General features: G+C 42.1%; 1 protein-coding gene and 1 long non-coding RNA gene across 3 annotated transcripts in view; one reads left to right on the top strand and one right to left on the bottom strand.

Moving 5' to 3' along the window:
- The window catches only part of LOC127047140 (uncharacterized), a 604,330-nt gene that overhangs the window by 151,205 nt on the left and 429,428 nt on the right, over window positions 1–23,697 (top strand). The window lies entirely within an intron of this gene.
- Window positions 1–23,697, bottom strand: part of ADAMTS3 (ADAM metallopeptidase with thrombospondin type 1 motif 3) — a 202,885-nt gene that overhangs the window by 126,312 nt on the left and 52,876 nt on the right. Inside the window, exon 4 of the mRNA XM_050944980.1 lies at window positions 641–797. Within this exon, the coding sequence (XP_050800937.1) occupies window positions 641–797 (157 nt within the window). The remainder of the gene's footprint in view (window positions 1–640; window positions 798–23,697) is intronic.

The following is a 23,697-nucleotide window of genomic DNA, read 5'->3' as shown; positions in this document are numbered from 1 at the left end:
AAGAGAAAAAAAGTCTAACAGACAAGACTGCACAATAATTATTTTCAGATGGACTAACGACATTGGCTTGAAAACTGAGGGCAACTCTTGGTTATGTCAAAACATATCCTATCAAACCAATTATTTTGAAATGCATTAATCACATTCAGTAGAGGGTTTAAAAATCACAGCCATTTGTACAACATAGCTATTACAGGGAAAAGAAACAAAACCCCAAAAGTTTAAACAAAAGTTTTGTAAGCTGTGTGTGATATTAAATTAATGTGAGTGAGAATTTCTAGTTACATGAAATATCCCACAATATCTTCTCAAATTATGTAGAGTGCATTGCTGCTTCCACTGAAGTCAACAGGAATTTTGCTACTGACTTTAATGAGGGCAGGATCAGGCTTCTAAAGAGCAAAGTATTTTGCAACATTTCTTTCAAAAAAATGCATGGCCAAGTTCTGCTCTCAAATATGCATGAACACCTGTTGTTGTCATCAGAGCACACTATGTATATGTAACTGAGGACAGATTTCAGTGACACATTATTTTATTTTTCATCTATCTTAGTCAAAATTGCTTTTTTCAAAGGTTAATGGAAGAAGGTATAGCTATCAGGAATAGATTTCTAAGCAATCATGGACATCTGCTGTACCTTCCGTATGGAAGTCTAGGAGCATGTCGCCGGGATCTTGTGTTACAGCTGATCTCCTGTAGACCATGTGAATTCTTCCTCTCTCTTCTTCCATTTGTTTGCCTCTTTCCAAAGGTTCAATGAAATATTCATCCTTATCAGTTCTTATCATTCCAGCCTGGTGAAGAGGGAGGAGAGGAAGAGCACAGGATATGTCAAAAATCCATTTTCCTGACTCGATAAATTGATAAGCGTCTACTGACATTTTAAAGATGTGTGAAGAGTACAACAGCCAACAAAAGAATGTAATACAGACACATTACTGAACAGTAAAACAAAATCATTGTTGGGCTTTTGTCATGGTATAACCCCCCCTCTGAACCTTAGCATCCAAAAGATGGGGTACCAGCATGAATCCCCCTAAGCTTAAATTACCAGCTTAGATCTTGTAGTGCTGCCATTGATCAGGACTTGCAGTGCCTGGTACATTCTGGTCCCCCCAAAACCTTCCCAGGTGACCCCAAGACCCAGACCCCCTAGATCTTACACAAGGAAAGTAAACCCTTTCCCTCACCGTTGCCTCTCCCAGGCTTTCCCTCCCTGGGTTACCTTGGAAGATCACTGTGATTCAAACTCCTTGAATCTTAAAACAAAGGGAAATGCACCTTCCCCCCTCCTCTTTTCCCCTCCCCAAGAGGTATTACAGATTCAAGCTTCGTGAATCTAAAACAGAGGAATTCCACCTTTCCCCCCCCCCCCCCGTCTCCCACCAATTCCCTGGTGAGTACAGACTCAATTCCCTTGAGCCTCAACAAGGGGAAAAAATCAATCAGGTCTTAAAAAGAAAAGCTTTTAATAAAAGAAAGGAAAAAGTAAAAAGTTGTCTCTGTAATAAGATGGTAAAGGTTACAGAGTCTTTCAGCTTATAGACACTAGAGAGAAGCCTTCCCCCAGCACAAATGCAAATTAAAATCCTTCCAGCAAAATACACATTTACAAATAAAGAAAACAATCAAGAAGACTAAACCGCCTTTGTACTTGTACTTACTATTTGAACAGAAAATTAGAGAGCCTGTAGGTACGTCTGGTTACTCTCAAAACCCAGAGAGAACAACAGACAAAGAAAAAAACACACAAACAAAGACTTCCCTCCACCGAGATTTGAAAGTATCTTGTCTCCTGACTGGTCCTCTGGTCAGGTGTTCCAGGTTCACTGTTTGTAAGCCTTTACAGGTAAAAGAGACATTAACCCTTAACTATCTGTTTATGACAGCTTTACACTGGATAGAGAATATTTCTAGCTACTGAGCATTTTGACCTGTACATAGACAAGCTCTCATAGGTATTAATGGAAGTCATACATACGTAAAAACACACACCCCACAACAAAATACATGCCTACGGCACAAGTTTTATGGGAATTCTAGTATTTGTATGTAAAATATCAGTCTTACTCATTAATTAGGTATTAATACAGATATTTATGACTTGATGAATCCAGTGCCAAGTGTCTTCAATTCGTCAGTGCTCAGCATCCCACAGGAAGTGCTCTACACCTTACAGGATTGGATCTTAATTTTACTGGACTATAATCACCTGGACACTCCCCTTAAACAACTGCATGCCATTCAACCCCCCAATTATTGATCCCTGTGGGTGAACAGGTCATTCAAACCCCTCCTCTCTGTACCGTTCTCCTGGGAGGGCTGTGAACTGGACTTACATATGTAAGGCTTAACTCTGCTTTCACTGACACTCGTATTAACTGAGACTAAACTCACTGGAATCAGTTACATCAGCATAAAACAGGCAGGTAGGAGTGAAAGGAGAATCAGGTTCATAATCATGTGGTAAAAAGTCATCTTCTGATCACTTGAATGTAAATCACAGCAACCAATGGTGAGAGAATTAAGAAGTGTAATCACAAGGAAGACAGACAGTCTTTAAAATATCCTCATGGGGGGGGGGAGAAAGCCTTGAGCTTTCAAACTTCCTTTAGCTCAGAGAGCAGCAGCCTGTAGTCTGTTTGGCAGAGTGACTGGGCACAGTGAACATGAGGAAAACATGCATATGAAGACTATTTGGAAAAAACAGTGGGATATTATATTTTGAGCAATCTGCCACCTACTTTCAAAGGTATAATATAAACCATCAACGCCTATATAAAAAACGTATGTACCAGGCAAGAAAGTGACTATAAACAATCATTATGCAACCAATCTTTCTTCATTGTTGTTCCACAGTCTCGCCTCTATGGTGTGACTTAGTCACTTTGCACCCAAGTATCACAGAGTTACACAGAGATATCCAAATGTAGGAATACTGGGCAGGCCGTGCACCCCTCCCTCCAAGTGCAGAGGGGTTCTCTGCACCTGGATCACAGTGCTTCCTTGGGGAGTGAGGGGTAGGGGGCAAACCAGCCACCTCATCAGCACCATCTCCCCTCCCAGCTGAACTCAGCATGGCCTTCTCCCCATGTGGGTTGCAGGGGATGGGCTCCAGATTAGGCAGGGTTCAGGTGGCAGGATGAGAGGGTTAGGAAAAGAATACAGGGAATACAGCCCCAAGTACAACCTTTTCTGCACAGCCTGTCCAGCATCTCTGGGAGCTGCTGGGGCTGGTATGTGTGTTTGCCTAGCTGCACTTCTGAGAACTTCCCTCTACAAGTAAAGCCTAATGCTAGGCTTGCACAGAAATGTACAGATAAGTACAGAAGCAAACAAGCAGCTGAGCAGAATCTCTTATATTAATTCCCAATCAGTCAACGTGGTGCAGCCTTCTGCATCAACTCCAGATTTGGATGAAACATAGCCCAGTATATAATGTGTAACTTCGCTGTGATCCAACCATAAAGTCACTAAGTTATGCATCAGAGGTGTCACATCAGCGAGCGAGAGCAAAGGCACAGTGGCATTCTTAAAATGGCAGAAATAAGCTTTGACTGAGGCTAACACCTGAGTATGGCTCCCCCCTAGAAAACGAAATATAGTGTGACAAAGCCTTTCGCCAATAAGACATTTCAAACTCTCATGCGGACCAATATGCATTTATTTCAATGCACTATCCTTAGAGAGTGGCATATTGATTATACTTCTCCTCTTTTCAGAAACCAAAGAAATTCAGTGCAAAAGAGCTTTTCCATGTAACATTCTGGCAGAAGATTTAAATACCTGTAAGCCATGAATTTCAAAGTTATGGCCCTGTCTGTAACCACACTGAACATATACTGTATGGAAAAATATGAGATTTAGGCCCAGACTTTCAAAAGTGCTCAACACCAACAACTGGGTCCAGATACTCAAAAGATTGTGGTGCATTGAATGGGAGCTGCTGGGAGCTGAACTCATAATCTGGGTTGAGAGCCTAACCCCCTGGCCCAAGCTGGGCAAAAGGGCCAGAGGAGCATGAAGAGGCTACCAAAGGCCTAGTTCTCATCAGGGATCTGCTTATAAGGCCTGCTGTGAGAAGTGTGGTGGGACTGGTAGGTGCACTGAAGATTCTGGATCCCAGGAAGTTTTAAGTTAGACGGGCCCCAGGGAGTTACATCAGGTGCCTCTTCAGCCGGCAGAGCAGCACAAGATCGGGAAGGCTCAAAGGCAGCCCCTCCCCATCAGTAATTTTGCAGACGTGCACAAGGACAGAGTTCCAACATAAACCAAAGCTTTGCATTTCAATCTTGAATCATAACGACACTATATGTTTTTGTACGAACTAGAAAAATTATTTCAGCTCAGTCTCAATCTGTCAGATGTAAATGAACTGTGAAGGTTTAAAACGCAAAATAGTTACAAATTTGAGAAGTCAAAAAAATTCCCTTGAAGTGTCATGAACACTTTAGCACCTACCACTGCTTTTTTCCTTAGAACTTGAAGAATGAGAGGTGTCCTGAAAAGTAGCATTCTTATATCCACAAGAATGTATAGCACGCTGGATCTCCTATTTGATTTTCACTGCTGTACCTTGAAATCAGTGGGTTTGCTTTTAAACAGCAATAAGTACAGTCTAGGGTCACCAACTCTCCAGGATTGTCCTGGAGTCTCCAGGAATTAAAGATTAATCTTTAATTAAAGATTATGTCATGTGATGAAACCTCCAGGAATATGTCCAATCAAACTTGGCAACCTTTGTGTCCAGTAGTATCAGGATTGGACCCTATGTTATAAATTACTGGAGAGAAATGTCTAAAGGAAATGAAAGGTGGTATCAATTGCAATCATCAATGCTCATCAATAAAACTTATCTGAAATATCTGTGTTTTCCAATAGCACTCATACTGAGCAACAAAGTCATTGTGATTTTATTATTCTTATAGATAGCTTTAGTTTCCAAAATGCTTTACTGCATGAAGAATATTTACTTCAGTGCATAAGAGTCAGGAGCCAAACCACGTATTTTGCCTACATCATTCTTTCAGGGGGGGTTGAAATGGTTTGACTGAATTCACTTATATAATAAAATAATCTGGTACCATCATTTATTCAGTTTTATGAACAACACATTACTTAAATATTATGGAATTTAAGTAACTGTAAATACTACTGTTTCATTTTTTCTTTATTTTTATTATACGAGTGGCAGTAATCATTGTGATTTTTAGGTTGGAATAAGTCAAGTAACATCACACGGATTTTTCCCTTTCATGTGGATAACCAGCATTATTAGACTGGGAATGAACAAGTCCCTTTGCATGTTAATGGTTTATTTTCTTGCCATTTTTCTCGCCAAAAGTAAGTTTGTGCCTACAGTTGCTATGATACTAGTGCAAGACCTTATTTTGGCACACACATTTTGTTTAAATAACCCATTTTCTACAAAGCTGTTTGCCTACAGTTTGAAAGTAGCTGTGTCCAAAGGCAGTGTGAAATCCAGAAGGTAACTCTGGCTTCCCTTCCCAGCTTTAATATGTGTTTTTTCTTTTCTGTGTTAAGTCTACAAAAAAGAAAGGCGCCTATAATTATATTATTCATAATGTGTGTGCCTTTTTGTACAAGGAATAGCAGAATAAATTGCAAAAATTAAGTGAAATTTCAACCTTTTTTTATATGTACAGAATATAAACCATGTTTTTAAGATAGACCTACCACAAAAAACCCAACTCATTTACTGTACCTAATAACACTCCACTTAACTTAACCTTCTGCCACCCCAGTAACACTGCTATTTAAAGGGCGGGAAATGTTCATTTAAAAACAACTAATTACTCTAAAGCCAACAGTACCCAAAACAAGTGCCCAATTTCACAAAAGCATGCAAAATTTATCTGAGCTGATATTATGAAATGCAAATTTAAATAGTATAACACAGAGAAGAAAATGGCATAGGTTCAGGATGACTTGCCATGCAAACATACCTGGCAAAGCAGAACAGCAGCTCAATGCAGAAAGCATATTCTACTCTGACTGCATTATCATTAGGCACAAACTGTAGCAGACACCAGATTTGCCATAAAAGATGCACAATACTGTTCTTGCCTAGACATACATCTGGATTGCACACAAACAGTTGATGCAGTGTCCTTGATTTAGAGTTAGTAATGCAATCTTAATCAATGAGAACGTTACCTTTTTATTAACAACATTTCCTGGCATTTAATGGCATCCTATGAATGTGTTCCTAATCTAACAGTTAATGTTGAGTTACAAAGTCACTGAACAACTGGAATGGGTGGCAAACACAGAACCTGATAAGCCGTGTAGGCATTCCTACCTTAACAGGTTCAGTATCCTGTTTGTATAACTTGATACTGTGTCAGTCCATGATTGTGTCACAGTATTAGTAATAGGATACAGAGCCTTTCATCTCTGAATCACGGTTTCACATCCATCCTGGGTCAGTAGTGACCGAAAGCCATTACCATCAAATTACCTACAAGAAATGAGGTCACAGGCTCAATCCAGTTCACATCAAAAAACATCTTTGCAACCAGCACCCTTGCTGGCGACCATGGCAGAGAGGCTAAGAACTGAATAGCCAGCCACTCGCCCGGTAAGGGTGATCATTCCAGAGAAGGTTTGAGGTACACTGATGGAGCCCATTGGAGAAGCTTATATAGCGCTGCTGCTGCTCTTATTCTGTGGATGAACAAAGGACTTCATTCTCCAGCATTTTCAAGTGTTTTAAATTCACTTTTTACATTTTTTAAAAGTGGAGGCAGACCCCTCCCATGCCAAAGCACTTCTGGCATTCTCTAGTGTAAGAGATGGCTGGACTGCAAGCCTCTGCCCGGCTTGTTGTAACGCACCTTGTGCCCACACACAAAAGGGCTTGTATCTGTGCGCAAGTGTTCTCCATCGTGCTGTGGCCCAGAGAGCCATTATAATGGCACTTCGGATCACTCGCAGCTTTGGGGGCACAAGCAGACCAGTCACCAATGGCAGCATGGGAAATGTCCCTCCACTGAAATTCTAACAGCTCTAATAGGGCTCCACAATAGAAGTCAGGCTCAATCAGACCTCTCTGTGGTAGAGCCTTTTCTGAGAGAAATTCTACAATTTTACTTCCAACTTCTAACAATTAATCTGAACAATCTGCCTGCTTCATTCCCAGTCATGTTACTGCATTTGCCTTTTAGCGGATTTTACTCCAAGGCACTGCAGAAGCTGCAGCTGGTGCCAAAAAAGCCAAAGGCCTAAGGAAATGTCTGTCTCCTCCTTCCTCCCTAGTACTGTCTCTTGTTGCAGAAATCAGCCTTCTCTGTGGGCAGAACACAGTTTCACCTTCATGGTCCAGTCCAGGTTGGGTCACCTCAGCCAACCTTCCCTCAGGAAAGAAGGGAGCCAGGCAGGGCTGGAGAGTCCAGCTCTGGGCTGGCAGAATCCAGGACTGATTGTTTTTGTAATGGGAATTGAAAAATATTAATTAATTTACCAAATTTTCTAAGGGAGATTGTACCAGTCTCTGTCTCTCTACAAATTTCAGGCTATTTTACAAGAAACAGAGACTGAGAGACATTGTTTCAAAGAGTACATAGCCTAAAGTCATCTTGCTGCCTAGCCACTGTGGGGGAACTTGCAAGGAGGTCATGGGATTGCTTCAAGCAAAAATGAGGTGCTGGTGCTAGGTTGGAGATTAGCAGATTATATGGAAACCAGGATAAAAAGATGTGTTTCAGTATGGTCACCCAAGTTACCTCTCACAAAATCAGGACAGTCAAGGATCAATGGGTTATCTAGTCACCATATACAAAACCCAAACGCAGACCTGGGAAAACACATTAGGCTCTATTCTGTGGTAATGTAAGAAGCTAGTTATAGGAGGGGATCAAGCATACAAAGACCATTTGCACTACTAACACATCTGTCATAAACAGATAGTTAAGGGTTAATAGAACAGGAGTACTTCCTGTCTCTTTTGCCTGTAAAGAGTTAACAAGTTCAGTGAGCCTGGCTATCACCTGACCAGAGGACCAATCAGGGGACAGGATACTTTCAAACCTTGATGGAGGGAAGCTTTTGTGTGTGCTGTTAGTTTTTGGTTGTTGTTCACTCTGGGGGCTCAGAGGGACCAGACGAGCAACCAGGTTTCTCTCCAATCTTTCTGATACAGTCTCTTATATGTCCAGAATAGTAAGTACTAGGTAGTTAAGGCGAGTTAGGCTTATGTTTGTTTTCTTTATTTGCAAATGTGTATTTGGCTGGAAGGAGTTCAGATTTGTATTTTGCTGAAAGGATTTTAATTTGTACTTGTATACTTAGGCTGGGAGGGTATTCCCAGTGTCTATAGCTGAAAGACCCTGTAACATATTCCATCTTAAATTTACAAAGATAATTTTTACTGTTTTTCTTTCTTTAATTAAAAGCTTTTCTTGTTTAAGAACCTGATTGTTTTTTTATTCTGGTGAGACCCCAGGGGACTGGGTCTGGATCCACCAGGGAATTGGTGGGGAGAAAGGAGGGAAGGGGGAGAGAAAGGTTAATTTTCTCTCTGTGTTAGGATTACTTTCTCTCTCAGGGAGAGTCTGAGAGGGGGAGAGAGAAGGAGGGGAGGGGTGAAGGTGAATTTTCCTCTGTTTTAAGATTCAAGAAGTTTGAATCACAGTGATCTTCCAGGAGAACCCAGGGAGGAGAAGCCTGGGAGAAGCAACGGTGAGGGAAAGGGTTTACTTTCCTTGTGTTAAGATTCAGAGGGTCTGGGTCTTGGCCCCCGGGCAAGGTTTTGGGGGGACCAGAGTGTACCAGGCACTGGAATTCCTGGTTGGTGGCAGCACTACAGGTTCTAAGCTGGTAATTGAGCATAGAGGAATTCATGCTGGTACCCCATCTTTTGGACGCTAAGGTTCAGAGTGGGGAATTATATCATGACAACATCTAGTGGAGATTCTACTGTGGTGCAAAAGGCATTGAAGTTCAGCTATATCCTGAAAGCGTGCAAGAAGCAGTGCAAAGCGAAAGGGCACATGGCAAAGCCAAAAGGAGGCAAGTTTTAGACAACATGGGTGTACACTTACACATTAGCCATCCATCCCAGGAAAAAATTCAGATGGGTACTGTACGGTAACATCCTAAGCACTGATCACAACAAGCCCTATTGATTTACCTGTCTAGTCTGATCTTTCTGCCTCTATTGTAGCTCGAAACTGATTTTTTGCTTGTGCCTTTTGGGCTACTTGTGTGCTTTGCAGCTGGCCCTGCACTGCCCTGAGTTTCACTTTGTTAACTGCATTACAGTACAGCCAAAGAATCAAAAATCCAAAAATTCACTTTCGTCTATTAAGGAAAATTAAATTATTAAAATATTGGCAAAGTTCCATGAGAAATTTCAACCTTTGAAACTGCAATGCAAAAGAGGAGGGCTAGAAGCCCTGTTATTCTGATTGTGGTGTACTGCACAGTTTACTGTCTGTACTAATTCCTGATCTTCTCCCCTCTTCATATGCCCTTTTCTAACTAAGGCAGGAGTTCTCAAACTGGGGGTCAGGACCCCTCGGGGATCACAAGGTTATTACATGGGGGGGTCATGAACTGTCAGCCTCCACTCCAAACTCCACTTTGCCTCCAGCATTTATAACGGTGTTATAAATTAAAAACACTTTTTATATACAGTATTTAAGGGGAGTTGCACTCAGAGGCTTACTGTGTGAAAGGGGTCACCAGTACAAAAGGCTGAGAACTCCTGAACTAAGGCATGCTATGAGCAGTCAGTCCCACAGACAGAATGGATTCCCAACCATGCAAGCAGTACAGTTACAGAACTCCACAAAAACCAGACTCCCCTCCCTGCCAGAACTGCTTGAAGTAGAACGTGGTCCCCATGTTTCCCTCTCCCTGATTTGCTGGCTGAAGAAAACAGGAGCTGATGGAATTTTAAGCAGCACCTGCCACTTGCATGGACTAGACAATTATGCGTGAACCTGATTATTTCCTTCAAGTCTCATATTGACCTTTGCTTATTCATACAGATCTGGGGCCTGATTCTCCTCTGACTTTGACCAGCTTTATACTAGTGGAAACTCCATAGGACTTCAGTAAAGTTAACCCTGATCTATGCTGGTGTAAGTAAGACTAGAATCAAGCCCTTAATCTTGAATGAATGAAACTAACTGTCATAGAAGAGACTAAGTGATATTCAGTAATGTTATTACATTCAAACAGACGTTCCATTAAAGAAAGACACTCTTCTCTCATTGACACTGCTGTAATTCCACTGAAGTCAACGGTGCTACACTTACGAAAGAAATAGACCCAGAGGGCCAGATTTTTTTTCAGCTCAGAGCTAGATTTCCAAGTGTTTACTATCTACAATTAGCCAGATTTTCAAAAACAAAAAAGGAGTAACATCTCCTAGGGCACCTAAATAATAGGCCAGATTTTCAAAGCTGCTCAGCATCCAGCAGCTGCCACCACGACATCTATGGTTAGATTTTCAAAACAGCTCAGATCTTTCTTCCATCTTCACATGCAACGAGCAGAACTCTGGCACAGCTAAGGAGCAAGTCCACAATATCTGGTGGAGCTAAATTACCTACGAAGTATTAAGGTTGGGTGCCTGGAATTTTTAACATGCATAAAGCTGGGACATGTCAAGCATTTTATTGTCCATGTGCCATAGAAATAAAGGGAGTTTAACAGATGTAGAGTATGAGTGAAAGGGGGAAATTTTGTTTTGGTACTCAACTATTCTTAAATATTAATGATCTGAGTTGCTTTAGTAAGTGACACTTAAAAACCCACACAATAAAGAGGAAATCAGGGTTGGTGAAGCAGAATGTCCATGGATAAGAACGGAGAATTCACAGCTATATAAATAATTGGCAGAACCTGTTTATTCAGTACTCTCTCACACTCTCTTTTCTTGATCCTTTTACAACCAGATTTTTTCTTGGATGGGAATTGATCATCCTCACACATTTTCAGATATATCTACATTTTTCTGAATTGTTTCACTTCTCTCTAATCGAGACCTTATGTTTCAGCCAGTTTTACATAGACTAACATGATATAAATCGAGCTCAACTGCTGCACTAAGCTTTACAACAGCTCAGTGGTTTGAGCATTGGCCTGCTAAACCCAGGGTTGTGAGTTCAATCCTTGAGGGGGCCACTTAGGGATTTAGGGCAAAATCAGTACTTGGTCCTGCTAGTGAAGGCAGGGGGCTGGACTCAATGACCTTCCAAGGTCCCTTCCAGCTCTACGAGATAGGTGTATCTCCATGTATTTATTTATTTTATTTAAATGGCATATACAACTAAAAAATACCATAAGGTGAATTTGTAAATATACAAGATCTCTCTTCTAGTGGAAATCACACACAAATCATCAACCCTGGTGTTTTCGCTACATTTTTCCAGTTTACTGCCAGTGCAAATGCAGAATCCAGCTTTTGTCCTGAGGAATCTTTTCCAAAAAAGGATCAATAAAAGGAGCTTGCAATTTTCCAAGCAGATGGAGAGGTAGGAGGTTGGGTTTATACAGTCCACCCTTACACAGCCATTACATTTTCAGCTGATTGCCACCAAAAACTCTGCATTCCAACACAGAACATTTCACAAACCCCTAGCCAGTGGAGAAAAGCAAGCAGGTGCTTACAACACCTTTAATAAAAGACTCATTTGAAGAAAAAGTGCACAGTGGTGTTTCAGTGAAGTGGTAGGTAGTTGAAAAAGTTCTCCACAAAAGCATATTTATGAGGAAATACAGGAAAGAATAGTCTGAAGCCCTGGACCATTGTTAATTTTACTGCTTTGCTTATAAATTAAACAACATCTTAACGTGTACAATGGTTCGGCCAAATTAATGCAAATGCTTAGTTTAAAGATTGTGATTCTAGGAAGTTTACCTGCTTATTATTACTATTTTCTATAGTATCTAAAATAGACAAACAAAACCACAACAAAAGTATTAGCGCTAAATGAGGACGCTTTATAACCCACACCAACTTTGTGTGAGTATGGTCTGGAAATAAATATCAATCTATTACTTGCACTGTTTCATTCTGGACTGAGACTGGAGATCTGGGTTCAATTCTCAGCTTTCCTATATGCTTCCCCTACAACCGTGTCCAGACCAGTTACTCTTGTGTGCCTCAGTTCCTCATCTGTAAAATGGAGACAATCATACCCTACACGAAGGGCTGCCACAAGTATAAAACTCATAATGATTGTGAGGCACTCAGATAGTACAGTGATGGATGTCATACAACCTAGGCAGATAATGCAAAACAGATTTATGGACCAACACTTCTCCATGCAGCTCTTCCATCACACCTCAACCCAAACTAAACTGGGCATGCGTAGTCTTGAATCAAGAAGATTTAGAAAGTTTTTGTAATATCTAACCTAACTCCAAGGGTAGTTAAGATCTGGAATAGGCTTCCAAGGGGAGGCCGTGGAATCCCCATCCTTAGAGGTTTTTTAAGAACAGATTGAACAAACGCCTCTCAGGAATGGTCTAAGTTTACTTCGTCCTACCACAGCACACGAAACTGGTTTAGATGACCTCTTGAGGTCCCTTCCAGTCCTGTATTTCTATGTTTCTATAATTCAGAGGTAATAATGAAATGAAAACTGAAAAGAAAATCGCTATTGACTGAAATGAGAGAAGAACCAGCTCCTGAGTCAAAGTAAAAGGACACTGGGAAAGTGGTTAGTTTTACTCTGGTACATACAGCACACAGAAGGACCTCTCACAGCAGGGCTGGCTTTATGACCCAAGGGGCCTGACTGGAATACTCGGAGGTGGGTCTAGGGCTTCGGCAGCACTTCAGCAGCAGGGGGTCCGCTCCAGGTCTTCTGCGGCACGGAAGGAACTCCCACCGCCGAAATGCCACCGAAGGCCCCCAGAGCGGGGCCCCTTTAGGTGCAGATGCAGGGCCTCTTCTGCACGGGCCCCAATTCCAGGGAACCGGCGTAAAGCCGACCCTGTCTCACAGGCAGGAGCAAATGTACTACTACTACATTGTACGCTGGTAAAATGAAACCCAGAATATTGTGCACTTTTTAACCTCAAAAAGACATTGAGACAATAAAAAAACCAACAAGAAAATCCAAAATGATACAAAGACTAGAGAAAATAATCTAACAAGGAAAGTTACACTGAGGAGTTACATTTATTTAGCCAAAATCAGCAGCATTTAAGGGAGAACTTGATTTTATATAACTATGTGAAGGATATTAATGTAAGAGAGGAAAGGGTAATCAATCTGGAGCAGTAAAAGAAGGAGATATGGACTGAAGATTAAAAACAGATATGCGTAACTTGAATATTAGGGGAACTTTCTGGGTGGAATTTTCAAAGGCATTTGAGGAATTCTGATGTTCAACTCCCCTTAATTACAAAGACAGCTGGAGCATAATTCTCTTTTAACTTTTACAAAAGCCCACCCTCTGACAGTAAGGACAACCAGGGAGCAGAACAGTTCATGTAGCCAGCTAGAACAGTTATAGTGGCAATCATTACAAAGCCAAGATTTGCCAGTGGTATCTATGATACCTGGTTTTCCCTAGCCTTAGAACAGGAAAAAGCAAGAGTGGAAGGAGGTTGGTCTGAAGTGTGCATAATGTGTCCATTCTATGAGATAAAAGTCACTTATTTCAGCTTATAGTGTAGAAACTGTTTGTAAGTGTTGAATGTTTAATGGTGAGCACTGTACAGTATATCAAACTCATTCAAAGGTAACCAGGCTCAGATTACAGAAGACAGACATCAGCAGTCTTCTTCTTTGGATCGTTGAGTCGGCCCTTCCAGCCTCAACACTGTATGTGTAATAAGCTAAATTCAGAGAAGAATCTTAGGGTTTGGCTACACTGGTGAATTACAGCGCAATAAAGGAGCCCCTAGCTCACTACCCATCCATACTGACAAGACACATAAAGTGCTCTGACTCCACCTTGAGGAATAACGTCTGCTGCGCCTTGGCTACAACGCCAGGGCATCGGTGTGAACGAGGTGTTGTGTTACTATGCTCTGATCAGCCTCCGGAAACATCCCATAATCCCCTTAAGTCAAGTGACCACTCTTGTCATTGTTTTGAATTCCTGTAGGAATGCGGCGGTGCCCTTTCAAAGCTCCGTTTTTGACAGTCGGCATGCAAGCCGCTACTGTGGAATGCTTTGTGTGAGAGAGGCGGGGGGGAGGAGGGGCCTGCTGCCGTCTGAACTTACAAAACAGCATGCTGACATGCTCTCAGCCCCACAAAACCCCACTCTCTCTCCCCCCACATACACACAACACACTCCCTGTCACACTCTACCTCACCCCTCCCATTTTAAAAGCACGTTGCAGTCACTTGCATGCTGGGATAGCTGCCCATAATGCACCCACTCCCAATGCTGCTGCAAGTGCCGCAAATGTGGCCATGCCAGTGCTCTTGCAGCTGTCAGTGAAGACAGACTACAGGACTTTCCCTACTGCGCTCTCTGAAGGCTGGTTCAACTCAAAGCGCTCTACATCTGCAAGTGTAGCCATACCCACAGAGTCCAAATGTGCAATCATTAATTGCATACGTGAGTGTAGTATGCTGAGTGGGACAGGCAAAAGCCAGGACTCAGGAGAGACCAAGTTTGCTGTGATATTGGGGGCTCAGCACTGAAAACTGGTGGCCAATCTGCTAATGAACAAAAACAGGCCTCTCAGCACGTAACAATGGCCTCCGTGCATGCTCATTAAAGATCTATTTCCTACAAGTCTGCCTGCCTGCCACACCACCTATTTCTAATGAAACAGTGAGCAGTCACATGAGCAGGGCTACCAAAGGCAAGAGGAGGGCTCATGTGAGTAAGAGTGCCCCAAAGTCAGAGTTGCACTATGAGACTGGGTGTCACACAGGCTTTTCCTAACAGAGCATTAATCCTCCTCTTTCTCCATGAACAGCCAACCAACCCTGTGCGCAGGATGGTTACTTCTATAGATGTTGTTTGTAGGAATGCTCCTGAGCAGTACTGAGGAAAGGCAGCTAATTCTTAAGATGTGCAAGATATAAACCACAAAGAACTGAGACGCAAGACAGAGAGATGGAGGCTAGAGGAGAATTAGAAGTTGTTTTTTGCTTTCTTATCACCCATGAAGGCTGAAGTAAGCCTTGTCCGATGAAAATCCTGCTTTATTTTTATCATCAGTTTGGCTGAAGACAGTGCTGCTTTGGGGTCTGTTTCTTTTTTGTTTACTGTGGATGAGAAAAGTCTTGTCTCTCTCTATTTGGCTTTAAAGGGACAGGATACTTTTCTATAATATATTATTTATGAATTAAACTGCATCTCACCACTGCTTGAACTCTATTCCTGCCTGCCTTAATGGACACTGCACCAAAAAAGGCTATAAGAAGGATTCAGTCTGAGCACTACCTCTATGCGTGGTGCTCATGTACCACTGAATTCTGTAGACATTCCAATGCAAATCAATTTCATGTCACTGTGACAGCATACTGTCCAGACAACTGGAGTGCTCCAGAATTGTATTTAGGATGACCAGATGAGAGGAAGAAAATATCGGGACACATGGGGGGGAGGAATCAAGTTCTACGGAACTGAGATGTTATTAATTAATAGCCTTCAATACCATTCTCCAAAGTTGGCTCAGAAATAAAAGGAATGTTTATATATCAATCCAGAAATATATTTATACATTACGATATGGCAGGTCCCCAACATATATGGCATGTCTAGGAGTCAGCTGCAAAGACATAAGGTCAGCTCTGCAGCCAAGATAGTGCTACCTCCCGGTCACACAAGATCTCTTCTTTTTCCTAAATCCCTTCATCGCTTTTCTCTGTAAAACAACAAAAATACGATTTCTTGCCATCAAGGTATTGCATCCAAGACTGTGCTCTCATCACTGCCTAACACCCCTCCTGCTCCCTATGCTCCAAAGGATTTGTCAGAAAGAATAGTCTCCTTCCCCTGCTAGACTTTGGACCTGTTGCCTACTGCCTTACACGCCTGGAATTGGCAGTTTATGGATGAGTGCCAAACCCCAACACTCTCCTAAAAAAGTGTGTGTACAGACTACACGACACTTCATGCTTGTTATCTGTGTTGCACTATACAATACCAGCTCACACTCTTAGACTACAAACTCTGGGACATTACCACCATTTGGTTGCACACAGATGCCTCTGTAAGAGCATAGATCCATTGTGCGAGGGAATATACACTAAATAAGAAGACACAGTCCCGGACATTTCTTCCTACTTCCATGGAATGGAGCACATTTTAAAGATGTCACCATCATCAAGTATGTATTCTACCTTTATATTGACTCTGTGCTGGTGGATATGAATGAAGAGGATTCGGTTTCAAGGTAAGTTTATAGCATGCCCCCACATCTCTCAAGAGAGCCTCTATTTAATGTATAGAATTTCTCATAAACAGATCTGCAAAGCAAAGTTGATAGGTCCTCTTCTGGATGCACTGCAAATGAGACACCCTGTAATCCAAAGAGGTAATTTTAAAGCACCAGACACAGTGCTTTTATTATGAAGAACTGAAATATGTAATGACGAACAATTAAAATTCAAATAAAAATGAAGGGTGCTCAGTCCCCAAAAACTAACCATAAAATGGAACAGATTATTCTTTTTTTATTGATGCATTAAAAACAGATTGACAAAGGAATAATACAAAAAGGGCCTAGAATCAGTCAGGAAAGTTACTTAAAAACAGCGCATTATGTATGAGGATGAAGTGCAGGATCAGAAGAGATGGGGTGCCTTCTACCAAGAAGCCTTCAGGCAGCTTAAATGTGGAGCCCTAACTTCCCAGGCCCAAATCCTCACAGGATCAAAGTCCTTGGACCTTTCTGACTACAGTTCTATGATTTGTCAGTTATCCAAGGAATACTACAGACCGTCATTCACTAGAGACAGGTGGAGAGAAACTGGATAAAATCAATCTCCTGATTCATGCCAGAGGACACCATTTGGAGAAAGCCGGATATTTTGACTGAATGACTGTTGGTAAATTTACACGAAAAATCTTTATGCTATAAGATTAACAACTAACTGCCTCTGTGAGATCACACTGATGAACTTAGGATGGCTCCAGTGCCTGTTTGTGGAAAGCTGAGTCTATGAGCTACAGCAATCAGAACAGAATGAGACACGACAAGAGGGCTGGTGGTTGGAATCTGTGAAGGTGAGGGGGCAGGGAACTACAGTTCCATTAGATTGCAAAACCATCTGTGAGTTGCCTGAGAAACCAGCAATTAGAGACAAGCCAGCATGGCTTGACATTCAAAGCGACGGCAAAGATCTGTGCAGGAGTGCTCCCTCAGCTTGACATCAGGGCTTGGAACACAAAGAAGGAAGCTCTGTCCCCTGCGAGAAATGTACTATGACTCAGAACGTGCATTAGCCAAATTTTCCCCCTGCTTGTGCGATGACTAGTTCCCAGAGAAAAATTCTCTGACCAAGACAGTGGAGGCAAATGGACCTCAGAGGACTTTGGAGGTTTGGTTGCTGAGTTTTCTGACCTATGTGCTTTTCAGACAGGGAAGAAGAGAAGATGGATACCGGAGCTGGCTGTGTGTAAGTGACAGCATGACCAGGGACAAAGCGTGAAGTGGTATTTAAGTTTGCAATAACCATCATATATGGTTTTAAGAGATTTTTTCCAGAGGGTCCTCCAAGTCCCTCTATTGCTCCCCCCCCCCCCCACTTACAAGTTCTTGCTTTTTTGGCTGAGGGAGTCTGGACTTGCTTCTGCCTGGAAAGCGTCCATAGCACAGTTTTGGTCATAAGGGTAATTAGATGGCAAAGGAAGGCACTCCTAAAGCCCGCACAGCACACTCACTTTCTGCCAGACGAGACGTGTGGAACCAAACCTGACTCCCAACATTCTGATTTCCCTATATGGTAATAAATGTTGATACTATCAGACCACTTCACCTGCCTTACAAATGAAAGAGATGAAGGAGATTACACATATTGCATGTATTTTACAGCATAAGCCTGAGAGTTGGGAAATCTGGTAACCATTCTCACCTCCACAAACCACTTAACTACCCCATGTCCCAACCTGAGTTTCTGTAAACAGGTATGATGATAATAGAAGGTTGAAATTGCATACTGAAGTATACAAAGTGCTTTGAGATCTTTGGATGGATGGCTGGAACTAGGTAGCTGCAAAGCTTTGTTTTATAAAAGCCTTCTGAATACAGTTTTTCTTTGTATAACAGATGTATATTTTGGAACAGCACATTTTATATATCTTCATTCCCAACATACAACAAGATAGAACTACAAAACCAGATTGTCTGAACTTAATTAGTTACACCCACTGCAATCATTTATTTCACCTTCTGCAGACACTGGGTGGAGCCAGAATACTGGCAAACAGATACCACAATAATGTAGATGGTCCAACCTTTTAACAGAAACGTTGCTACTCCCCAAAAAGTGCTTCCCTCGACCATCATTTATGAAACTGAAAATGCTCTTGGGACTTTTTCCCTCTTATTTCTCCCTTTTCTCTCCGTTGGACAATTGCAGGTGGCTGACAGAACTCTACCTTGCCTCTAACTAAATAGAAGCCCCAATGAAAAGCATCAAGAGCTCTGTGTTCCATCAATTTAATATCCCAGCGCCAGCCAAGCAGACACTGCAGTCCTGCCAAGACAAACACATGGGACTTGGCAGAAGGGGGGGGGTAGTTTTTAGAGACAGCCCTCCAGTCTAAACTTCTTAAGGAGTTGGTATAAATGTGTTTTTATAGAAAAGGTGCTGCCTCGTCTAAAAACACAGATTCAGCTCAAAACACTACCACCTTTCACCCTCTGTTAGTTTAAGGTGTGTTCAGTTCAGTGACTGTGCAGAACCTGCGTCACAGCTACCTGCTGCTCACTTTTTTAATCCAAAGGCGAAAACTTTTTGGAGCCACACCGAACACTGGCTGATTTATTGAAAGAAAAATAAAAGCAAAGAAGGATGCTTTGCCTGCAGCACATTTCCTTCTGCCTGCCCCCACCAAAATAGAGCTCCAGTAAGTGAAAAATTGATTATAGGTTTCCTAAATTTGTACCTCCAGGGATGTACCTTAAATTCACTGTGTGGATATTATTTTTCACCCCACATGGATATATTTTGTCAAGAGTCAACTGCTTCTGCTAATTTCTTCTTTGAAAACATGGGGAATTTAAGGAAGAGCAAAATATTCGGGAAATATTTTAAGCTGCGTAGTTTGTACCCATTAACCCATTAGTAAATAATTAACAAAAAATATATATTTAAAGAGGCACTTTCCTGTAATAGGTAATGATAAGATATCTCCTCCAATTAATTTACTCAGGAACACATTTGAAAAAGGAAACAAAAATGTGTGATTTCTTTACCAAATAACCTCTAAATATATTTATGATCTTTGGATGATTCCGTCCTCTCTGTTGCGAGGCATGGACAGGATGATATATCAGCCACAGTGCACATCCTACTAATGTAAACCTTAGTATATTTTATGGCATACATTAACAAGGGGAAAAGCAATAGAAAAGGATATATGGGTCTGATCCAACACCTAATCATGTCAATGTAAAGCCTATTACTGACTTAAATGAACTTTGGATCAGATTCTTCGTGTGCAATGTGACTGAGTTAATATTCCTGAAGCAACTTTATATTTTGCAATCTCCTGTCTTTTGAGTACTCAATGCAGCATTAAGGTTATGAGATCAACTCTAGTCTTTTGCATTTAATTTTGTAGTTATTTAATATTTTATTTTAAGGGGGGGGGGAGAGACTTGAAGCAATATGCATTTGCAGCTCACAAGTACCATTGGCTTGACCAGCAGATCCTATAAGTTCTTTCACTCAGCAAATGCACACCTACACCTGGTCTGCATTAGAAATTTAGGTCAACATAAGCCACCTTGCGTTGACCTAGTTGTATGCATGTCTACACTTCAATTTGTCTCCCACCAATGAAAGAGCCCTGTTATGCCAACACAGCAACACCACACCATTTCCAACAGTTGACAAGAAGGTGTGAGTATCAGCAAAGGGAAAATTACTTTTTGTAGTGACTCATCCACTCCCAGTCTTCATTCAGGCCTAATCTGATGCTGTCTAGTTTGCAAATTAATTCCATTTCTGCAGTTTCTCGCTGAAGTCTGGTTTTGAAGGTTTTTTTTGTTGAAGAATGGCAACTTTTAAGTCTGGTATTGAGTATCCAGGGAGACTGAAGTGCTCTCCTACTTGTTTTTGAATGTTACAATTCTTGATGTCTGATTTGTGTCCATTTATACTTTTGCATAGAGACTGTCTGGTTTGGCCAATGTACATGGCAGAGGGGCATTGCTGGCACATGATAGCACGTATCACAAATTAGGCCTGAATAAAGATTGGGAGTGGAAGGGTCACTTCAAAAAGTAGTTTTCCCTCTGCTGATACTCACCCCTTCTTGTCAACTGTTGGAAATGGCCGACGTCCACCTTGGGCTCATCAGCACTATAAGAGTAATTTTCCCTCTCTTGATATTCATCCCTTCTTGTCAACTATTGAGAATAGGCCACTTCCACCTTAATTCAATTGGCCTCATTAGCACTGACCCCGCACTTAGTAAGACAACTCCTATCTTTTCATGTACTGCTTACTGTATTTTTCACTCCATGCATCTGATGAAGTGGGTTCTAGCCCATGAAAGCTTATGCCCAAATACATTTGTTAGTCTCTGAGGTGCCACAAGGACTCCTCGTTGTTTTTACAAGTGATATACTAACTGTGCTGGCTTCCATCAGGACAAGTCTGTAGCGCAGATACATCCCTAGATACTTCAGGAAACCTTCCACTGTGCATGCTCAGTGTACAATTTGCAATAACTCATGATTCTCCCAGTCTCCCAAAACAAAGTCCAGGCACCGATCCTCAATCCAAATTTAACGTTTGAAACTTCATCCACTTTCACATTAGCCCTCTTAAAAAAATTAGTTAGAATCTTTACAGTGGGAACAGTGTACTTTCACCAAACTCTTCTATAACCCCAAAATGGCTGGAGGGTTTTTGCTTAAATTTTCCCCCTTAAAAATAATCACACCTGGGCTGAGACCAAACATGGAAAATTTCACCTCAAGAACGAACTTTTTAAAGATCATATTGGAACACAGAGTTATAATGGAAACTGTACTGCTGCATCAGGCAGTTGCAGGTGATAGAAAAGGCCTAAAAATCAACAGGCCCAGGCCTGTATCTTCCTCTCTTTCCCTGGCTTTAGCCCAAAGAGGGGCCTAGGGATTTGAATAACAAGCAAAACCTGGGAATCCAGGACAAGACATGTATCTAGTCTCATTTAACCATGTCAGCTATTTACTAATTAGTCCGCTTGGCACAAAAGTTTATGCAGCTGTTTTCTCATGTATCCTCAAAGATATGTAATACCAAAGGTCAAGGTATGTACCTTATACTCCCTTCAAAATGATAAATGTATCCGCAACAGATGTATCTTGTATCCCCTTCCCCAAAATAATCATGTATTCTGTGTGACCTGTTATCTATAGGTCAGTATAATGACGTTTACTAAAGTTGTTTGTTACTGATTATAAAAGGGACTCATGTCCCCCATGTAAGGTGTGCTCTTCTCTGGCATTAGTCGAGAAGAAACACCCGCTCAGCTGAACGAAAATAAAGGTGTGGTACCCGTCTTCTTGTTCTCCGTGCCTCCTTGGTGTAATTAGGTAAGCTCCAGGGGGAAACGGGCCCTGTTTGGCCAACACAGGTGCCTAATTTCCAAACAAATGTAATTTCGACAGTTGTATATAGGTTAACATTGAATTCACATTACAAATTTAGAATGTGTTGGCCTTGCTATTCTCCTCTCCAGGTCTGTCCATGCTTGCATCCAAGGTAGCTTTCATTCCACAAAATCTCCCCTTCCAAGGCCACCATTAATCTCTTTCTGGCCAAATCTAAGGACATCCTTTCTTAACCTATCCTTTACTTTTGACAGGGTTGATCACACATTCCTCTTGACTTCCACCTCCTCCCTGGTTGCTGTGACTTATCCCAGTTCTTCTCCTCCAACCCCAGCTTCATTGCCACCTCCTTCACAGTAGTTCTGAAAAGTTCCAGTTTCTTCTCCCTAGGCAACATCTCCTCTTGTAACGGACCCTGCTTGGGCCATGAGCAGGACTTAAAACCAGGACCTAAAATGCTACACACATGAGGTTGCGCTAAAGGAGTACCTCCTCTCATTAACAGCTGTAGTAGACTATTAATCTCTTATGTGGATTAACCATTATAGATAGGGAGACAAAATCCAACACTCTCTTAGTGTGGGTTACGCTCTCCCGGATATCACCACCATTGTGTTGAATACAGAGAGAGCCACCTCTCCACTCTTCAACTCACCCTTGCACATCTGATTCTCTGACATCTCATCCTGGATGTCCCACTGCCAACTCAAGGTGGACACAACATAAAATAAATCTGTCTAGATACCTATATCACCATAAGGCATGTACCTCCAAGTTTCCAGTCACCTACTTGGGCTTTTCATCAATGAGTATACAAAGATGGCTCTGATATTTGCTTTATTTAAAACAAATGCACTTGTGTGAAATGGAACATGACCAACTGGTGCAGACTGTAACACAGAAAATGCTGTTCCGTTAGAGCAGCCTGAAGTGTAGATATGCCAAATCTGTTTAGGAAAAGTTCGCTCCTTTATTATTAAATGGAGCAGGAGTAAAGGGAGTGAATAAACTGGCTTTTCAGGGCAGAAGTGCACTTTAATGCTTCTCACAAAAATGGAAGAAAGGGAAGTCCCATAAAAAAAAAAAAATCAAACTACCACCGATTCACTCTTGTAAGGTGATGAGCAACCTGCTCCCAATCCAGCCAGGCACATGAGTAAGTGCTCAAACTTAAGCATGTGTTTCAAATGTTTTATCGGATCAGGGACAGGGGCTCAGCACTTTGCAGGATCATGCATTAAAAAAGGGTTACAACTCAGGAACAACAACGTAGGAGTGATAGTGCAGCACTCAGATAAACCACTCGCTACAACTAGAGGGAAAAGAAACTCACTTTTAACAAACAAAAACACCACCAGCATCTCAAAGCGATAAAAAAAAAATGCTACTCGTAGCAGGGTGGACCTCTGCTCCTGCCCTGAAGGGGTTAAAAACAGCCCTGGGAAGGGGCTGGGGCTGGAGAAAGCAGCCTTTAGGCTGGGCTAATTGGGGAAGTGGCTGCAGCTGGGGGCCATGCCCCAAACTGAGCAGCAGGTCCTCATAAGAAGGCCAGAGGAGCTAGAAGCAGCCAGTCTCTCTCTGGCTGTAGAGGGAGAGGGGCCTGGCTGCTGGGAGCTAGAGGCAAAGTACCGAGGGGAGCAGGGCTAAGGAGAGGGGGAGCTCTAGCCTAGAAAGCCCCAGGCTGAGGCCTAGCATTAGGCTAAAAGGTACTGGGGGGTTGCAGAGGGCAGCCTAGCAGTAGGCAAAGGCAGCAGGTCCAAACCCCTTTGCCTATGATGAGTGGCTGATACTGCAGTCTGCCCTAGTGAAGGGGGTTAGATGGAGACTGGGCAGTAGCCATATACTGAGGGAACGTGGGGATAGAGGGTGGGGGTCCCCCGGGAAGGGAAAACCCTCAGAGAAAGAGGTGACTGCTTGGGGGCAGCACTCCATGTAAAAGGGTACCGGGTCCAGGGAGGGACACGGGGC

The sequence above is a fragment of the Gopherus flavomarginatus genome, chromosome 3, assembly GCF_025201925.1.
Source record: "Gopherus flavomarginatus isolate rGopFla2 chromosome 3, rGopFla2.mat.asm, whole genome shotgun sequence".
Lineage (NCBI taxonomy): Eukaryota > Metazoa > Chordata > Testudines > Testudinidae > Gopherus > Gopherus flavomarginatus.
This window is presented reverse-complemented; position numbering and strand designations above follow the sequence as displayed.